An 18,727-nucleotide genomic window follows, 5' to 3' on the forward strand; every position below is an offset into this window, starting at 1 on the left:
TCACGTGTGCAGTTCACAATAGGGTTCATGCTCCTATGAGAATCTAATGTTGCCACTGATTTGACAGGAGGTGGAGCTCAGGCAATAATGCTTGCTCGCCCAACACTCACCTCCTGCTGTGCAGCACAGTTCCTAATGGCCCAGAGACTGCTACTGGTTTGTGGCCTGGGGGTTGGGGACCCCTGCCCTATAGGATATGGTTAATCTACTAGCAAATTCTTTTTTTTTTTTTTTAGATGGAGTTTCACTCTTGTTGCCCAGGCTGGAGTGCAATGGCGCGATCTCAGCTCACTGCAACCTCCACCTCCGAAGTTCAAGCGATTCTCCTGCCTCAGCCTCCCGAGTAGCTGGGATTGCAGGCATGCGCCACCATGCCCAGCTAATTTTGTATTTTTAGTAGAGACAGGGTTTCTCCATGTTGGTCAGGCTGGTTTCGAACTCCCCATCTCAGGTGATCTGCCCGCCTCGGCCTCCCAAAGTGCTGGAATTACAGGCGTGAGCCACCACGCCCAGCCTAGCAAATTCTTTTAAGCATTTATTACTGCCTATATCTGCTCTTCAAATTCTCCCTTATACCAGTTTTAACTCTGTACTAGTTCCCTCATCCAATGAGTTAAATACAGTCTTTCACATATTAAGAAAAGAAAAAACACTGTTGCCTGTGGAATTTAATCTTTAATCCCCAAAGACCCTTTGTACTATTTGATAATGTATTCAAATTAATGGCTGTAATTCTAGAAGCCATTATCAACAACCCTTTTTTTTTTTTAATCCAGAGGAGTCACTGAATAATTCTTCTCCCTCTATGCAAATTGATGACTCTGGTAGATTCCTTAAACATTCATTAAAATTCTGGTAAACCTACCAGATCACATGTAAAACTATGCTTTCTCTAGGAACCATCAATTCACTGATGGAGGCAACTAACAGTCATGTTTGTAGTCCATGACTGTACCTACCCTCCTTCTTGTAATGGCCCTAGTCAGCAAGCTTATAAATGTGGTGGTCAATCCAAAATATAAATATGCTACCGTGAAGTCTGATTCTATCGTGGGATCAAAGAAGCAGAGAAAGTTAGACTATAGAGCAACAATGAATAAAATATGACAGAAGTAGAGAGTTAGCAGAAGACTATATATATATTTCACGGATTCCTGAGGACTGACTATTCTGGTTTTAGCCCCTTCCTGAGACTGACTTCATTCCTGCCTTTCAGATCTGAGTCACTTCCACATACTTAAAATACATATTTGCTTAAAGTAGCTTAAATTCATTTGTTACTTGTGACTAAAAAGGCTTAACTGATGCAAAATTATGTAAGTGCTTAATATTTATTAGCAAGGATACTGTAATATTCTCATCATAAGGCTTTGGAGTACATTTATATCTTGTATAGAAACCTTTTCTCCTTCCTTCCTTCCTGCCTCCCTCCGTCCCTCCCTTCTTTTGGAGTACATTTATATCTTGTATAGAAACCTTTTCTTCTCCCTCCCTCTTCCTTCCTCCCTTCTCTCCTTCCTTCTTTTTTTTTGATGTTGTTTCACTCTTGTTGCCCAGGCTGGAGTGCAATGGCATCTCAGCTTACTGCAACCTCGGCCTCCCGGGTTCAAGCGTTTCTCCTGCCTCACCTCCTAAGTAGCTCGAATTACAGGTGCCCACCACCACGCCCGGCTAATTTTCTGTATTTTTAGTAGAGACCAGGTTTCACTATGTTGGCCAGGCTGGTCTCAAACTCCTGACCTTGTGATCCGCCCGCCTTGGCCTCCCAAAGTGCTGGGATTACAGGCATGAGCCACCTTGCCCGGCCCTTTTTTTCTTTTTAGGGTCTCACTCTGTCACACAGGATGGAGTATAAACGGTGCCAACACAGTTCACTGAAGCCTCAAATTCCTGCCCTCGGTGATCCTCCCACCTCAGCCTTCCAAAGTGTTGGGATTATAGGCACGAGCCACCACGCCCAGCCCATGTCTAGAAGCTTTATGTTTAGAAATGGTTGGGCCTCTGTATTGCAAATTCAAATTTGCATTTGAAATATATACATTCTATTTAACTTCTCCTTTCTACATAATACCCAATTAAGAATTCTCCAAATCTCCTTACCAATCTCAAGTTGTATCATTTAAATAAAATTTCATCATTGAGCATGAAGGAAATGTCATTTAAATATTTTATATTTGCAAAAGATTCGATTTTTATTTTGGTAATTTAATGTGGTATAAGAAATTTATTTGGTCTTTGTTCCCAGTTCCTGGCACAGAGCTCCTAAAACCCTTGGAATTTCTTGAGTTCTTGGAGTTATCTTCTGTTATTCCTTATAAACCTTTTCAATCATACCTGAATTTGGCATATGAGATCACTTAGGGTGGGGCCCCTAGATAATCTCAGGAGGAATCTGGTCACCAGAAGGACTAAGTAATTAGAGGGTGATGTTATGGACTGAATTGTGTCTCTCCAAAATTCCTATGTTGAAGCCTTAACTCCCAATGTGACTGTACTTGAAGATAGGATCTTTTAGGGAGTTAATTAAGGTCATGAGGACAGGGCTCTAATCTCACAGGGCTAGTGTCCTTAGAAGAGGAGAAAAAGACACAGGAGCTCCCCCTACCCCAACCCTTCATGATGCACAGAGAAGAGGACATGTAAGGACACAGAAGGTGGCAGTCTATAAGGCAGCAAGAGAGGACTCACTAGAAACAACCCAAATGGCACCTTGATCTTGAAATTCTAGCTTCCAGAACTGTGAGAAAATAAATTTATTTAAGCCACCAAGTCTCCAGTGTATTTTTTATGACAGCCCTAGGAGACTAATACAGTTGGAAGCTTCCAGCTTTCACCTTGGTCCTCTGGGGAGGAGTGGAGGACTGGAGATTGAGATCTATGGAAACTATTGAATTTGAGTTGGGGAGCTTCCAAGTTGAGGAATACAGAGACATGCAGGGAAGGTAATATGCTGGAAGAAGGCATGGAAGCTCTGCACCTCCCTTCTCCCTCCATACCTTTCCCTATGCACCTGTTCATTAATTGTTCCTAGTTGTACCCTTTATGATATAAACAGGTAAATGTAAGTTAAGTATTTTCCTGAGTTCTGTGAGCTATTCTGGCAAATTATCGACCTTGAGGGCAGGGTCATGGGAATACCTGAATTTGCAGCCATGTTGGACAGAGTACGGGTAGCTTAGGGAGTCAGGACTTGTGACTGGCCTCTGAAGTGAGGGCAGCCTTATGGGATTGAGCCTAACTCTGCTGCATAGTGTCAGAACAGAATTAAAAGGTAGGACACAGATGATGTCAGAGAACTGGAGAATGAGATGTGATGTCAGAAAGCACTCCATTTAGTATAACACAGTTTAGCAGTATTTGATATTTAGAATTACAAAGAAATGTTAAATTCAGAGATTTGGGTTCTTATATTATTTCATATTTATATTTTCTGAGGTCTTTAAAAATCTAATAAAAAATGAACAGGTAACTTAATTCAATTCAAAATTAAAACGACTTTTTTTTCATCATAGTAAATACAAGAAATATACACTATTACACGAAGTAATGAAATTTCCTGGAAAAAATACAGAAAGATATGATAATAAGCACTGAACAATTTTATTAAGTTCTTTGCCAAAATGCAAACATATGAAATGAGATTGTGTACAATAGACCAAAGGCTACCTAGAGACCAACAGTCATATAAAAAAATTTAAGGCAAGCTTTATTGATTTATTTTAAATAAGGTAAGTGAAATATGGGCTCATAATTAAACAAGATTTTCAAGAAAGTTCTTGTAGCTGTAAAATAGGAGAATATGAATGTCAAAATTTTGACTGTTTCTGTGCCAAACAGAAAGTTTCACAAATGCTTTCCAAACTGCAGTAAAAAGAACTTTAATAATACCATTAAGTCTACAAAGTCACTGTCAAGTTGATAGTATTCAAATACTACAATATTTTCTAAATGTAAATTTTGTAACATCTTGAATACTTTCTAAGCCCACTTTTCTGTTATTACAAAAATAAAATTCCAAGAAATTTCTGCTACATTAATCTTAAGAGATCAAAATAACATATGTACTTTTCTAGGTTAATGTAATTCAAGTAAAGTGGTACTAAAGAAAACACATCATTTTAATAAAAACCAAACCTGCTTAAGAGACATAACAGAGTTAAGCAAAAGTATAAACTACTATAATAAGCAGTTGCTTAGATTTAATATAAGAGGATTTATTTTTATTTTCACTGGAAAAAACGTTAAAGCCCTTTCTCTTTTCTGGAGCTGAAACAGTGGCTTGTGTTCTAGTTATTCAATGTTTCTACAATAATTTTTTTAATTTTTATACTTGCCAATGTGTTCACGGGCTATAATAAGTCTTTGAATTTGTGAAGTACCTTCATAAATCTGCAAGAAAAATATAAGTGTAGGTTAAATATCTTTAGTACATAAATACTTCGATTTATTCAACATTTTAGACAGTAGTATAAGCTGTGTTGTAATATAAAACCAAATCAAACCATATATAGGGTCTCTAGCCTCTACAGACTCCAAAACCTGATTTTGTGAAAGTCTGAAAATATGGAGTTCTCTAAAGATTGGTTTAAGTTATTATAAAAAGCCATTTATCAAAATTTTGGAGAAGAGTCTTCAAAACATAAAAACAGAAAATATATTTACATTTCAAAAAGTTTGGGAAAACTAAAGTTTAATGTAGCCAAAATATGTGTCCAACCTTTCTGAACTGTTCTTAGCTAGCTGTCTCCTTCAGTCTTTTATTCTCACCCTTAGTTTTTTTTTTTCCTCCCACTGCCTATGGAACAGAGTTGCTAAAGAAAAAGATGCTGGAAGGATTTCAAAAGTCAGACCTTACTTCCATTCTAAACTTCTAACTATAGCCATTAGTTAGTTCATCTTCTCAGATGGCAGCGAAAAGCTAAACGGTTGATGATAGTAATCGCAATAATTATAAAGGCTCTAGGAGAGGAAGAGTATCACCACATAAACCTGTGACTTTGGATAAGGCACAAATTCTGGACCTCAGTTTTTTCATGTCTACATGGAGAGGCCGCACTATGTCTAACATTCCTTCTCACTCTGATTCGAATTCAATTTTGATTTTGATTCGAATTCAATATTTCCAATGACTGGATGAGTCAAATAATTTGCTAGGTGTAGGAGGAGCAAGGGAAGAGATACTGAGGAGCAAGAATGTGGTAATTATTAAGTAATTACTTAAGCCACATGTAGAGAAGATGCACATTTATATTTCCTTTTACTGAATTCCTCCTAAGTTTTTTTGACTACCAATTTAATTTGGAATTAATCTACATCACTGTCTCCTGATGTTGGTTTCTGACTCCAAGTATAGTTACAATAAATTAAATAGTTGTCAGGCAAGATTCAAATCAAAATAATTAATTTTAAATGACATGCATACTTTTTGGAGAGAAAAGTTTGGGTTACAATTAGCTAATCTGTTAAAACTCAAAGAAATCTAATCCAAACATAATACACGTCTGTACCATTTTTTTTAGCCTACTCTCTCTTCAGACTTAATCACAAATAACATTCTTCTTTCTATTAATTAATTCCAAAAACTGGCTCACAGCCATATATGACAGTCATTTATTGCTACTAGGGACATAAAATTTCTAAATAATCGGAAATCCACATTGTCGTTTATGAATATTCTCTCTCCTTGCAAACCAAAAAAATCATCTTTAACCTTACCTGATAGATCTTGGCATCCCTCATTAGTTTTTCTACAGGATATTCTGTATTAAATCCATTGCCTCCAAGTATCTGCACAGCATCAGTAGCTAACTGATTTGCAATATCTCCAGCAAATGCCTTTGCAATAGAAGCATAATAGGTATTTCGACGACCAGAATCAATCTCCCAAGCTGCTCTCTGGTAACTCATTCTAGCTAGTTCAACTTTCATTGCCATTTCAGCCAGCATAAATGATATTGCTTGGTGCTAGAATTAAAAAGAAAAAAGTTAAAGGATATTTATTGAGAAAACGTAAAAGTTTTTCCTGGGGCTTTTTTATTTTTATAGTGATGGGGTCTTGCTGTGTTGCCCAGGCTGGTCTGCAACTCCTGGCCTCAAGCAATCCTCCTACTTAGGCCTCTCAAAGTGCTGAGATTACAGGCGTGAGCCACTGTGCCTGACCTTTTTATTCTTTAAACTTTTCATTAACTAATTTTAGGTTTACAGAAGTCACATCCAGCTTCCTCTAATGTTAACATATTACCAAACCATAGTGCCACGATCGAGAACAGGACATTAACACTGGTATAGTATTAACAACTAAACTATAAGCCTTACTCAAATCTGGTCAAGTTTTCTAATGTTCTTTTTCGGTTTCACCATTACACATTGAATTTAGTTATTTCTTCTTAAATACTGGTATAGTATTAACTAAACTATAAGCCTTACTCAAATCTGGTCAAGTTTTCTACTAATGTTCTTTTTCCACCATTATACATTGAATTTAGTTATTTCTTCTTATTCTTTCCCAGGCTATTACAATTCCTCAATCCTTCCTTATCTTTCATGTCTTTGCACTTCTGAAGAATGTTGATTAGTTATTTTATGTAAAATGTCCTTCAATTTCAGTTTGCCTAATTTTTTTTTTTCGAGACAGGGTCTCACTTTGTTTTCCAGGCTGGAATGCAATGGCATGATCTCAGATCACTGCAGCCTCAATGACCCTCCTGCCTCAGCCCCCAAAGTAGCTGGGACTTTTCTTTTTTTTTTTCTGAGACGGAGTTTCACTCTTTTGCCCAGGCTGGAGTGAAGTGGTGCGATATTGGCTCACTGCAACCTCCACTCCCCAGGTTCAAGTGATTTTCCTGCCTCAGCCTCCCGAGTAGCAGGGCATGTGCCACCACGCCAGGTTTTTTGTGTTTTTTTTGTATTTTTAGTAGAGACAGGGTTTCACCATCTTGGCCAGGCTGGTCTCAAACTCCTGATCGCAGGTAATCCACCTGCCTCAGCCTCCCAAAGTGCTAGGATTACAGGCGTGAGCCACCGCACCCAGCCTCTTTTTTTTCCTTTTTTTTTTTCTTTTTAAATAGAGATGAGGTCCCTCCCTATGTTCCCAGGCTGTTCTCAAACTCCTGGGCTCAAGGGATCCACCTGCCTTGGCCTCCCAAAATGCTAGCATTACAGGTGTGATTCACCACGCCCAGCCTCTGCTAGGACTTTCTAAAATAAATTTGCTGGCTGGGCGCAGTGGCTTACACCTGTAATCCCAGCACTTTGAGAGGCCGAGGCGGACGGATCGCCTGAGGTTGGGAGTTTGAGACCAGCCTGACCAATACAGAGAAACCCTGTCTCTACTAAAAATACAAAATTAGCCAGGCATGGTGGTGCATGCTTGTAATACCAGCTACTCAGGAGGCTGAGGCAGAAGAATCGCTTAAACCTGGGAGGTGGAGGTTGTGGTGAGCCAGGATCACACCACTGCACTCCAGCCTGGGCAACAAAAGCAAAACTCTGTCTCAAAAAAAAAAAAAAAGTTCGTTGCTACAGATAGAGAAAAATAATGTGGCACTGTATCAGATACCAAGACAGAGGAAAGGACAACTAAAAGATGCTTCTTAGACTCTAGAGGCTCAGAATTAAATAGAAAACATAAAACACTTTCAATAAGGGATATAAGTGCTCTATGAGTTAGCTATATGGCCAAGATATTTTATAGGATGGAAATATGTTCCTGTTTCCTGGCATTCCTTGGGATCTCCAAAGTGCTGTCTTTTGTCTGATAGCTTCAGCGTGGTGCTGGTCACTGGAAAGACGATGGCAGGATTAGAGGGTTGGGACTTTCAGCCCCACCCCTACAACCTCCAGGGAGGGGAGAGGGGCTAAAAGTCAAGTCATCAATGACCAATGGTTTAATTGATCATGCCTACGTAATGAAACCTCCATGAACACCCAAGAGTGTGTCCAGAGTTGGTTCCTTCCAGTGGGTTCTTGGTCTTGCTGACTTCAAGAATGAAGCCGCAGACCTTCGCAGTGTTACAGCTCTTAAAGATGGTGTGTCTGGAGTTTCTTCCTTCCAGTGGGTTCGTGGTCTTGCTGACTTCAAGAATGAAGCCGCGGACCTTTGTGGCAAATGTTACAGCTCTTAAAGGTGGTGCGGGCCCAAAGAGTAAGCAGCAGCAAGATTTATTGTGAAAAGCAAAGGAACAAAGCTTCCACAGCATGGAAAGGGACCAAATCGGGTTGCCACTGCAGGCTGGGGTGGCCAGCTTTTATTCCCTTATTTGTCCCCACCCACATCCTGCTGATTGGTCCATTTTACAGAGTGCTGATTGGTCCATTTTACAGAGTGCTGATTGGTGCATTTACAATCCTTTAGCTAGACACAGAGCGCTGATTGGTGCATTTTTACAGAGTGCTGACTGGTGTGTTTACAATCCTTTAGCTAGACACAGAGCGCTGATTGGTGCGTTTTTACAGAGCGCTGATTGGTGTGTTTACAATCCTTTAGCTAGACAGAGAGTGCTGATTGGTGTGTTTACAATCATCTAGCTAGAAAGACAAGTCCTCCAAGTCCCCACTCGACCCAGGAAGTCCAGCTGGCTTCACCTCTCAAGAGGACAGGGTTTGGAGAGCTTCCAGAGGTTCCTACAGGGTGAGATTCCCAAGGAAGGCATGGAAGCCATATGCATCTTCCTCATACTTTACCCTGCACATCTCTTCATCTGTATCCTTTAAAATATCCTTCCTGGCTGGGCGTGGTGGCTCATACCTGTAATCCCAGCACTTTGGGAGGCCAAGGTGGGCAGATCACCTGAGGTCAGGAGTTTGAGACCAGCCTGGCCAAAATGGTGAAACCCTGTCTCTACTAAAAAAAAAAAAAAAAAAAAAAAAAAAAAAAAAAGGCCAGGCATGGTGGCAGGTGCCTATAATCCCAGCTACTTGGGGGGCTGAGGCAGGAGAATCAATTGAACCCAGGAGGCAGAGGTTGCAGTGAGCCGAGATTATGCCATTGCACTCCAGCCTGGGCAACAAGAGTGAGATTCTGTATGAAAAAAATAATAATTAAAAAAAAGTAAAAAAATTAGATATCCTTCCTAATAAACTGGTAAATGTGTTTCCCTGAGTTCTGTGAGCTGCTTTAGCAAATTACTGGAATTCACAGATGAGGTCATGGGAACCCCAACTTGAAGCCAGTCAGCCAGAAGTTCTGGAGGCCAGGACTTGCAACTAGGGGAAAAGAAGGGGCAGTCTTGTGAGACTAAGCCTGTGGTAACTGATGCTATCTCTGGGTAGGTAGTGTCAGAACTAAGTTGGAGGATACCCAGTTAGTGTCTGTTGCTTGGTGTGTGTGGGAAATCCTCCTACATCTTTGGTCTTAGAAGTCTTTATAGCAGCATGATTTATAATCCTTTGGGTATATACCCAGTAATGGGATGGCTGGGTCAAATGGTATTTCTAGTTCTAGATCCCTGAGGAATCGCCACACTGTCTTCCACAATGGTTGAACTAGTTTACAGTCCCATCAACAGTGTAAAAGTATTCCTATTTCTCCACATCCTCTCCAGCACCTGTTGTTTCCTGACTTTTTAATGAATTTCATTCTAAATGATATGAGATGGTATCTCATTGTGGTTTTGATTTGCATTTCTCTGATGGCCAGTGATGATGAGCATTTTTTCATGTGTCTGTTGGATGCATAAATATCTTCTTTTGAGAAGTGTCTGTTCATATCCTTTGCCCACTTTTTGATAGGGTTGATTTTTTCTTGTACATTTCTTTGAGTTCTTTGTAGATTCTGGATATTAGCCCTTTGTCAGATGGGTAGATTGTAAAAAGTTTCTCCCATTCTGTAGGTTGCCTGTTCACTCTGATGGTAGTTTCTTTTGCTGTGCAGAAGCTCTTTAGTTTAACTAGATCCCAATTGTCTATTTTGGCTTTTGTTGCCATTGCTTTTGGTGTTTTAATCATGAAGTCCTTGCCCATGCCTATGGCCTGAATGGTACTGCCTAGGTTTTCTTCTAGGGTTCTTAGGGTTTTAGGTCTAACATTTAAGTCTTTAATCCATCTTGAATTAATTTTTGTATAACGTAAGAAAGGGTTCCAGTTTCAGCTTTCTACATATGGCTAGCCAGTTTTCCCAGCACCATTAAATAGGGAATCCTTTCCCCATTTCTTGTGTTTGTCAGGTTTGTCAAAGATCAGATGGTTGTAGACGTGTGGTATTATTTCCGAGGGCTCTATTCTGTTCCATTGGTCTATATATCTGTTTTGGTACCAGTACCATGCTGTTTTGGTTACTGTAGCCTCGTAGTATAGTTTGAAGTCAGGTAGAATGATGCCTCCAGCTTTGTTCTTTTGGCTTAGGATTGTCTGGGCAATGCGGGCTCTTTTTTGGTTCCATATGAACTTTAAAGTAGTTTTTTCCAATTCTGTGAAGAAAGTCATTGAATCTATAAATTACCCTGGGCAGTATGGCAGTTTTCACAATATCGATTCTTCCTACCCATGAGCATGGAATGTTCTTCCTCTTTTATTTCGTTGAGCAGTGGTTTGTGGTACTCCTTGAAGAAGTCCTTCACATCCCTTGTAAGTTGGATTCCTAGGTATTTTATTCTCTTTGAAGCAATTGTGAATGGGAGTTCACTCATGATTTGGCTCTCTGTATGTCTGTTGTTGGTGTATAGGAATGCTTGTGATTTTTGCACATTGATTTTGTATCCAGAGACTTTGCTGAAGTTGCTTATCAGCTTAAGGAGATTTTGGGCTGAGATGATGGGGTTTTCTAAGTAAACAATCATGACATCTGCAAACAGGGACAATTTGACTTCCTCTTTTCCTAACTGAATACCCTTTCTTTCTTTCTTTTGCCTGATTGCCCTGGCCAGAACTGCCAACACTATGTTGAATAGGAGTGGTGAGAGAAGGTATCCCTGTCTTGTGGCAGGTTTCAAAGGGAATGCTTCCAGTTTTTGCCCATTCTGTATGATATTGGCTGTGGGTTTGTCATAAATAGCTATTATTTTGAGATACATTCCATCAATACCTGGTTTATTGAGTTTTTAGCATGAAGAGCTGTTGAATTTTGCTGAAGGCCTTTTCTGCATCTATTGAGATAATTATGAGTTTTTGTCGTTGGTTCTGTATGTGATGGATTACATTTATTGATTCAAGGTATGTTGAACCAGCCTTACATCCCAGGGAGAAAGCCGACTTGATCGTGGTGGATAAGCTTTCTGATGTGCTGCTGCATTCAGTTTGCCAGTATCCTCCTTTAGCTCGGAGAAGTTTGTCATTACCGATCGTCTGAAGCCTTCTTCTCTCAAGTCATCAAAGTCATTCTCCATCCAGCTTTCTTCCATTGCTGGTGAGGAGCTGCATTCCTTTGGAGGAGAAGAGGTGCTCTGATTTTTAGAATTTTCAGCTTTTCTGCTCTGGTTTCTCCCCATCTTTGTGGGTTTTATCTACCTTTGGTCTTTGATGATGGTGACGTTGTTGGGGTTTTGGTGTGGATGTCCTTTCTGTTTGTTAGTTTTCCTTCTATCAGGACTCTCAGCTGCAGGTCTGCTGGAGTTTGCTGGAGGTCCACTCCAGACCCTGTTTGCCTGGGTATCACCAGCGGAGGCTGCAGAACTGCAAATATTGCAGAACGGCAAACGTTGCTGCCTGATCATTCCTCTGGAAGCTTCGTCTCAGAGGGGCACCCAGCCATATGAGGTGTCAATCGGCCCCTACTGGGAGGTCTCTCCCAGTTAGGCTACTTGGGGGTCAGGGACCCACTTGAGGAGGCAGTCTGTCTGTTCTCAGATCTCAATCTCCATGCTCGGAGGACCACTACTCTCTTCAAAGCTGTCAGACAGGGAGGTTTAAGTCTGCAGAAGTTTCTGCTGCCTTTTGTTCAGCTATGCCCTGCCCCCAGAGGGGAGTCTACAGCAACAGGCAGGCCTCCTTGAGCTGCAGTGGGCTCCACCCAGTTCGAGCTTCCCGGCCACTTTGTTTACCTACTCAAGCATCGGCAATGGCGGATACCCCTCCCTCAGCCTTGCTGCGACCTTGTAGTTTGATCTCAGACTGCTGTGCTAGCAGTCAGCAAGGTTCCGTGGGTGTGGGACCCTCCAAGCCAGGTGCGGGATATAATCTCCTGGTGTGTTGTTTGCTAGGACTGTTGGAAAAGCGCAGTATTAGGGTGGGAGTGTCCCAGTTTTCCAGGTACCATCTGTCACAGTTTCCCTTAGCTAGGAAAGGGAATTCCCCAACCCCTTGCGCTTCCTGGATGAGGTGATGACCCGCCCTGCTTTGGCTCATGCTCTGTGGGCTGCACCCACTATATGACAAACCCCAGTGAGATGAACCCGGTACCTCAGCTGGAAATGCAGAAATCACCTGTCTTCTGCGTCACTCACGCTGGGACCTGTAGACTGGAGTTGTTTCTATTCAGCCATTTTGGAACCCTCAGGCAGATCACTGTATATTTTCTAATACCACACATGAAATGGCTAAACAATTATTTAATTGTGGATTCCAAGAATAACCTGACCCTTTTTATTCATAATGCTATACATAGAGTACACAGACTGAAAGACTGAAGTGGCTGGACATGGTGGCTCACGCCTGTAATCCCAATACTGGGAGGCCGAGGTGGGTGGATCACAAGGTCAGGAGTTTAAGACCAGCCTGGCCAAGATGGTGAAACCCCATCTCTACTAAAAGTACAAAAGAAAATTAGCCAGGTATGGTGGCGGGCGCCTGTAACCCCCACTACTCGGGAGGCTGAGGCAGGAGAATCACTTGAACCCCGGGGGCAGAGGTTGCAGGGAGCAGAGATTGCACCACTGCACTCCAGCCTGGGCAACAGAGTAAGACTCTGTCTCAAAAAAAAAAAAAACAAAAAAACAAAGGAGTGACAAGGAATTATGGTATCATATCACTGTACCTATTAATTAAAAATGCAAAACTAGGCCAGGCGCAGTCACTCATGCCTGTAATCCCAGCACTTTGGGAGACCAAGATGGGTGGATTACTCAAGCTCAGGAGTTCAAGACCAGCCTAGGTAACATGGCAAAACCCCATTTCTACAAAAAAAAAAACAAAAACGAACAAAAAAAAAACAGCTGAGCATGGTGGCTCACGCCTATAGTCCCAGCTACTCAGGAGGCTAAGGTAGGAGGATCACTTAAGCCAGGAGGCAGAGGTTGCAGCGAGCTGAGATCACACCACTGCACTCCAGCCTGGGCAGTAGAGTGAGACCCTGTCTCAAAAAAAAAGAAGCTATCAGCATTTTGCAGAGTGCTTAAAAGAGAAGCAAATCTTCAGTAGAAATCAAATGATAAAAGACTGTATTTTGAGTTAAGCAGTAAGGAAAAACTAAGATTTTTCAATATTTAATAAGAAAAAAAATCTTTAGAATTTATAAGAAAGAGAACATAAAAGGAGAAGTTTCTATATTGAGTTGAAAGCCAAAAATACAGTTACCATCAGATACTTGGGTAAGGAGGACCTGGAAGACGATGACAGATCTTCATTGAAAAGCATTAGGTTGAAATTTATTTATGAATAAGATAAACTAACATTTAGTAAAATGTACATATGTAGCTCTGGCAACATGAAGGAGTTAACAAAGAAATACTTGGCTAAGAAAAAAAAAAGCTCATAGGAAAGAAACAGAAATCTCTAAGTGCCTCAAAAAAGGAATTTAAATCCTGAGGAGAAGAGATAACATGGAGGAAAAAAAAAAATCGGACTCAGATTTGGGCTCAGCAGGATAGGAACCAGAGTTTTAAGAAACACATAAGAACAGGAGATTTCTATGTGAGCATGAACAATCTAAGGGGCTAAAACTGAGACTCCCAGCATGTAAAAGCTTTGCTTTCCAAAGGGGCAATTAAAAGTCTGGGCTCATCAGGATAGGAGGGCCACAAGGAAGCTGATCTCTTGCCCAGGAGGGTTAAAAAAAGAACAAGAAAAAAAAGGACTTTTGTTATTGTTGTTGTTTTGAGACAGGGTCTCACACTGTTGCCCAGACTGGAATGTAGGGAGTTTCTTAATGTGTGAGATCAATGTACGAGCCCTGTGATACAGGATTCCCCAAGTCAAGAAATTAATGTAAAATAACAGCTCTTAGAATGGCGAAATCTCTGGAGTACCTAATAAAAGTGCCAAAAAAGTACAAAAGCCAATTTCTAAAATGCTTCCATAATGCTCTGAAAAATATAGTACCTCCTGCAGGTAAGTTGTTTACAAATAAAAAATAAAAGCAAAATAATTGACCATAAAAGAGTTAGGAGACACAATACACCTTGAAAGATTAGCACCCTAAGAATTGAAGATAACAAAAAAATCTGAAATTGATTATAAATGAAGAATGTTTACACGATTAATGACGAAAAAGGAAAAGGCGGTATGATGTTGAAGAGAAGGTACAATGGAAAAAACCAAATATAACTTCTGGAAATGAAAAGTAGTCATTAATAAATCAACAGATAGATAAAATAGATTAGGCACAGCCAGGCGCGGTGGCTCACGCTTGTAATCCCAGCACTTTGGGAGGCCAAGGCGGGCGGATCACGAGGTCAGGAGATCGAGACCACGGTGAAACCCCGTCTCTACTAAAAATACAAAAAAATTAGCCGGGTGTGGTAGTCCCAGCTACTCGGAGAGGCTGAGGCAGGAGAATGGCGTGAACCCAGGAGGCGGAGCTTGCAGTGAGCCGAGATCCGCACCACTGCACTCCAGCCTGGGCGACAGAGCGAGACTCCGTCTCAAAAAAAAAAAGATTAGGCACAAGATAAGAGAACTAGAAAGCAGATCTGAAAAAATTATCTAGAATACAGTGCAGAAAGATAAATTATGAAACTAAGGTTAAGGGACACAGGGCAGTGCTAATCCAAGTTTGTCCACAGTGCCGATTCACAAACTGTTACTGGTTGATAGTACAGAAGATGAGAATAAGCATTTAGAGACTTTTACAGCAATTTAACATTGTTGTGACATTCTTATATTTTAGAAAAATAATGGTCCACATTAACTGGAAATTAAAACAAACTGGTCTTTCACCACAGATAGTTTGAGAACCACTGACAAATGGAGATAGGAATAGGAGGCTCCTGGGGGGCTGAGGTGGAAAGATTGCTTGAGCTCAGGTGTTTGAGACCAGCCTGGGCAACATAGTGAGACCCTATCGCTACAAAAATAAAAAAATTAGGCAGGTATGGTGTGCCCCTATAGTTCCAGTTATTTAGGAGGCTGGGGTGGGAGGATTGCTTGATCCCGAGAGGCTGCAATGAGCCCTGACTGTACCACTGCACTCACATTTGGGCAACCAAGACCCTGTCTCAAAAAAAAAAAAGAGAAAGAAATAGGAGGTTCACTATACAACTCATAGTGAGTTGCAGGAGAGAATACAGATAATGGGGGAGTATCAATATTTGAAGGGGTAAGAGTTAAGAATTACCCTGGAAATTCATGTAAGACACGACTCTTTATAGTACTAAAATATCTTGAGAGGACATGGGAAGTAACAAGAATTCAGAGTATAACATAGGCCAGGCGCAGTGGTTCAGGCCTGTAATCCTAGCACTTTGGGAGGACAAGGCAGGCAGATCACTTGAGGCCAGGAGTTCAACACCAGCCCAGCCAACATAAAGGAATCCCATCTCTACTAAAAATACCAAAATTTGCTGGGTGTGGTGGTGTGTGCCTGTAGTCCCAGTAACTCGGGAGGCTGAGGCAGGAGAATCACTTGAACACAGGAGGTGGGGGTTTCAGTGAGCCCAGATCATGCCACTGTACTTCAACCTGGACGACAGAGCAAGACTTTGTCTCCCACCCAAAAAAAAAAAAAAAGCATAAAATAGGATCCTGGATCTGTGGCTTATAAATTGTGTGGCCTTGGACAAATCATTTAATACCTCTGAGCTTCAGTTTCTTGATCCTTAAAAGAGGTAACACTACCCAAAAAAGGTTTTACTGAGAGAATTAGGAAAAAAAATATATATATATATATATATTTCTGTTTTGAGACGGAGTCTCACTCTGTCGCCCAGGCTGGAGTGCAGTGGCGTGATCTCGGCTCACTGCAAGCTCTGCCTCCTGGGTTCACGCCATTCTCCTGTCTCAGCCTCCCAAGTAGCTGGGACTACAGGCGCCCACCACCATGCCCGGCTAATTTTTGTATTTTTAGTAGAGATGGGGTTTCACCGTGTTAGCCAGGATGGTCTCGATCTCCTGACCTCGTGATCCGCCTGCCTCAGCCTCCCAAAGTGCTGGGACTACAGGCGTGAGCCACTGCGCCCGGCTAGAAAATGTATTTAAAATGCATAGCACAAGGCCGGGCCCGGTGGCTCATGCCTCTAATGCCAGCACTTTGGGAGGCTGAGGCGGGCGGATCGAGACCAGCCTGGCCAACATAGTGAAACCCCATCTCTTCTAAAAATACAAAAATTAGCCAGGCATAGTGGTGCGCACCTATAGTTCCCACTACTTGGGAGGCTGAGGTAGGAGACTTGCTTGAACTCGGGAGGCGGAGGCTGTGGTGAACTGAGATTGTGCCACTGCACTCCAGCCTGAGCAACAGAGTGAGACTCCATCTCAAAAACAAAACAAAACAAAACAAAAAAAAACGCATAGCACGGTGTCAGGTTCAGAAGTAACCAGTAGTTAGTGGCACACTCTAAAAAGAAATGTCTTTGAAACTCATCTTGATAAAACCACATTATCTTCTTGCTATCAAAGTAGAAATTGATTAGTTTGTGGTTTAAAAATCATTTCTAAACATTAAATGAAAATGAGTGTCTTTACATTTGAACAAAGCAAGCAGTATTAAAATTACCTCTACAAGTAGCTTTCCAAAAGTTTTCCTTTCCAGGGCATACTTGGTAGCTTCATCCAAAGCTCTTTGTGCTAATCCAACAGCACCAGCAGCTACCTAGTATTTTAACATATTATAAAGCAAAAGTTCATGTTATCTTTAAAACACACAATATCTGCCTAAGTGTCTATGTTAGGGAGTGTACAAAGAGAAGGTGATGTACGGCAACAAGAAACTGGTGGGGAGAGGGGAATAGGCACGTAAGTTTATATTATTTGTTAATTAAAGGTAGTAAGACGCATTTGTTAGGCATAATATCATACTCTAGAAAGAAGTCATTGCTTTTGTTTAACCAGAGAAACCTTACTAGGGGAAATATCCTTAATGAGTAAAGACAGAAAATGAGTACATATTAACAGGATGATCATATTGAGGGTGGACTGCCTCTCTAAATCTAGCACCAACTACAGTAATTTTGCAGTTGCTAAAATAATTTCTATAATGGATAGTAAGAAAAGTTGAAGAATTATTTAAAAAATTAAGAAAAGTAACAATATGGTCAGGCGTGGTGGCTCACGCCTGTAATCCCAGCACTTTGGGAGGCCGACGTAGGCAGATCACGAGGTCAAGAGATCGAGACCATCCTGGCCAACATGATGAAACCCCATCTCTACTAAAAATACAAAAATTAGCTGGGCAGAGTGGTGTGCGCCTGTAGTCCCAGCTACTCATGAGGCTAAGGCAGGAGAATCTCTTGAACCCAGGACGTGAAGGTTGCAATGAGCTGAGATTGCACCACTGCACTCCAGCCTGGTGACAGAGCGAGATTCTGTCTCAAAAAAAAAAAAAAAAAGAAAAGTAACAGTATTTCTCCTATATCCTTAATAAAATAAGCAGATATTAAAAAGAGAAACACACTAAACATACAATTTTAAAGTAAAACTACTTATTTAATGTAATAAATAAAAGATCCTATAAAGATTATCAACCCATATTACTTACTACAGGTCTGGTTTTATCAAAAGCTCCCATTGCAATTTTGAAACCAGCTCCGTCACCAATTAAAACATTTTCTTTAGGCACTTTCACATCTTCGAAGACAATTCCTCTAGTATCTGAACATCGCTGGCCCATGTTTAATTCCTAATAATAAAATTGATATATTTTAAGGAATTATTTTTTGAGCCAGCATCAATTTTTGCTTTAATCACTGTTTCATGACTTTCTGCAATTACCTAAAACAGGGGTCAACAAACTGTAGTCTGCAATGCCTGTTTTGCAAAGAAAGCCTGACTGGAATACAGTCACGCCTATTTGTTCATATATCATCTACAGTTACTTTCTTGCTACAATGGCAGAACTGAGTAGTTGTGACAGAGATATGGCCTGCAAAGCCTGAAATATTTATAATTTGGATCTTGACAAAAAAATTTGCCAACCATAATCTAAAACAATGTTTCACGAATTTTGAAACCAACACTAGTCTGAAGGTCTACAAGTACATCTTATCAACAGACAAATCTCATTATATGTTTGAAAGCTATCTATTTTACCATGTCAGAAAAAACAGTTAGTAAACACAATCTGATTTGAGACCTTTAATCTTAATAGAGCTAGTAAAATAATCTACTGAATAAAAATTGATTTTGTTTTCCTTTGACTCTTTGTTAAAATTAGGTTTACTGAGGTATAATTTACATGTAGAAAAGTCACCATTTTTATGTATACATTTCTAATAGCTCTGACAAATGTATATGTGTGTAACCACCACCATGCTCAAGATACAGAGTATTTTAGAACCCCAAAAAGTTACTTTGTTCTCCCTTTATAGTCAATTTCCTTATTCTACACCTATCCCCTGGCAACCACTGTGCGATTTCTCTCTGCGTAGTTTTTCCTTTTCCAGAACGTCATTTAAGTGAAATAATAAAGTCCGCTTTCTGTGTC

At 40.7% G+C, this 18,727-nt stretch overlaps 1 protein-coding gene across 2 annotated transcripts in view; it reads right to left on the reverse strand.

Moving 5' to 3' along the window:
* Positions 1–3,576: 3,576 nt before the first annotated feature.
* Positions 3,577–18,727, reverse strand: part of ACADM (acyl-CoA dehydrogenase medium chain) — a 39,554-nt gene continuing 24,403 nt past the window's right edge. For both annotated transcript variants that reach the window (XM_012500493.1, XM_003260214.3), the window contains 4 exons: positions 17,783–17,923; positions 16,802–16,897; positions 5,716–5,964; positions 3,577–4,389 (listed from right to left, as the gene is read on the reverse strand). In XM_012500493.1, the coding sequence (XP_012355947.1) occupies positions 4,318–4,389; positions 5,716–5,964; positions 16,802–16,897; positions 17,783–17,923 (558 nt within the window). In that variant the 3' untranslated portion in view covers positions 3,577–4,317. The remainder of the gene's footprint in view (positions 4,390–5,715; positions 5,965–16,801; positions 16,898–17,782; positions 17,924–18,727) is intronic.

Source organism: Nomascus leucogenys, chromosome 12 (genome assembly GCF_006542625.1).
Source record: "Nomascus leucogenys isolate Asia chromosome 12, Asia_NLE_v1, whole genome shotgun sequence".
NCBI lineage: Eukaryota > Metazoa > Chordata > Mammalia > Primates > Hylobatidae > Nomascus > Nomascus leucogenys.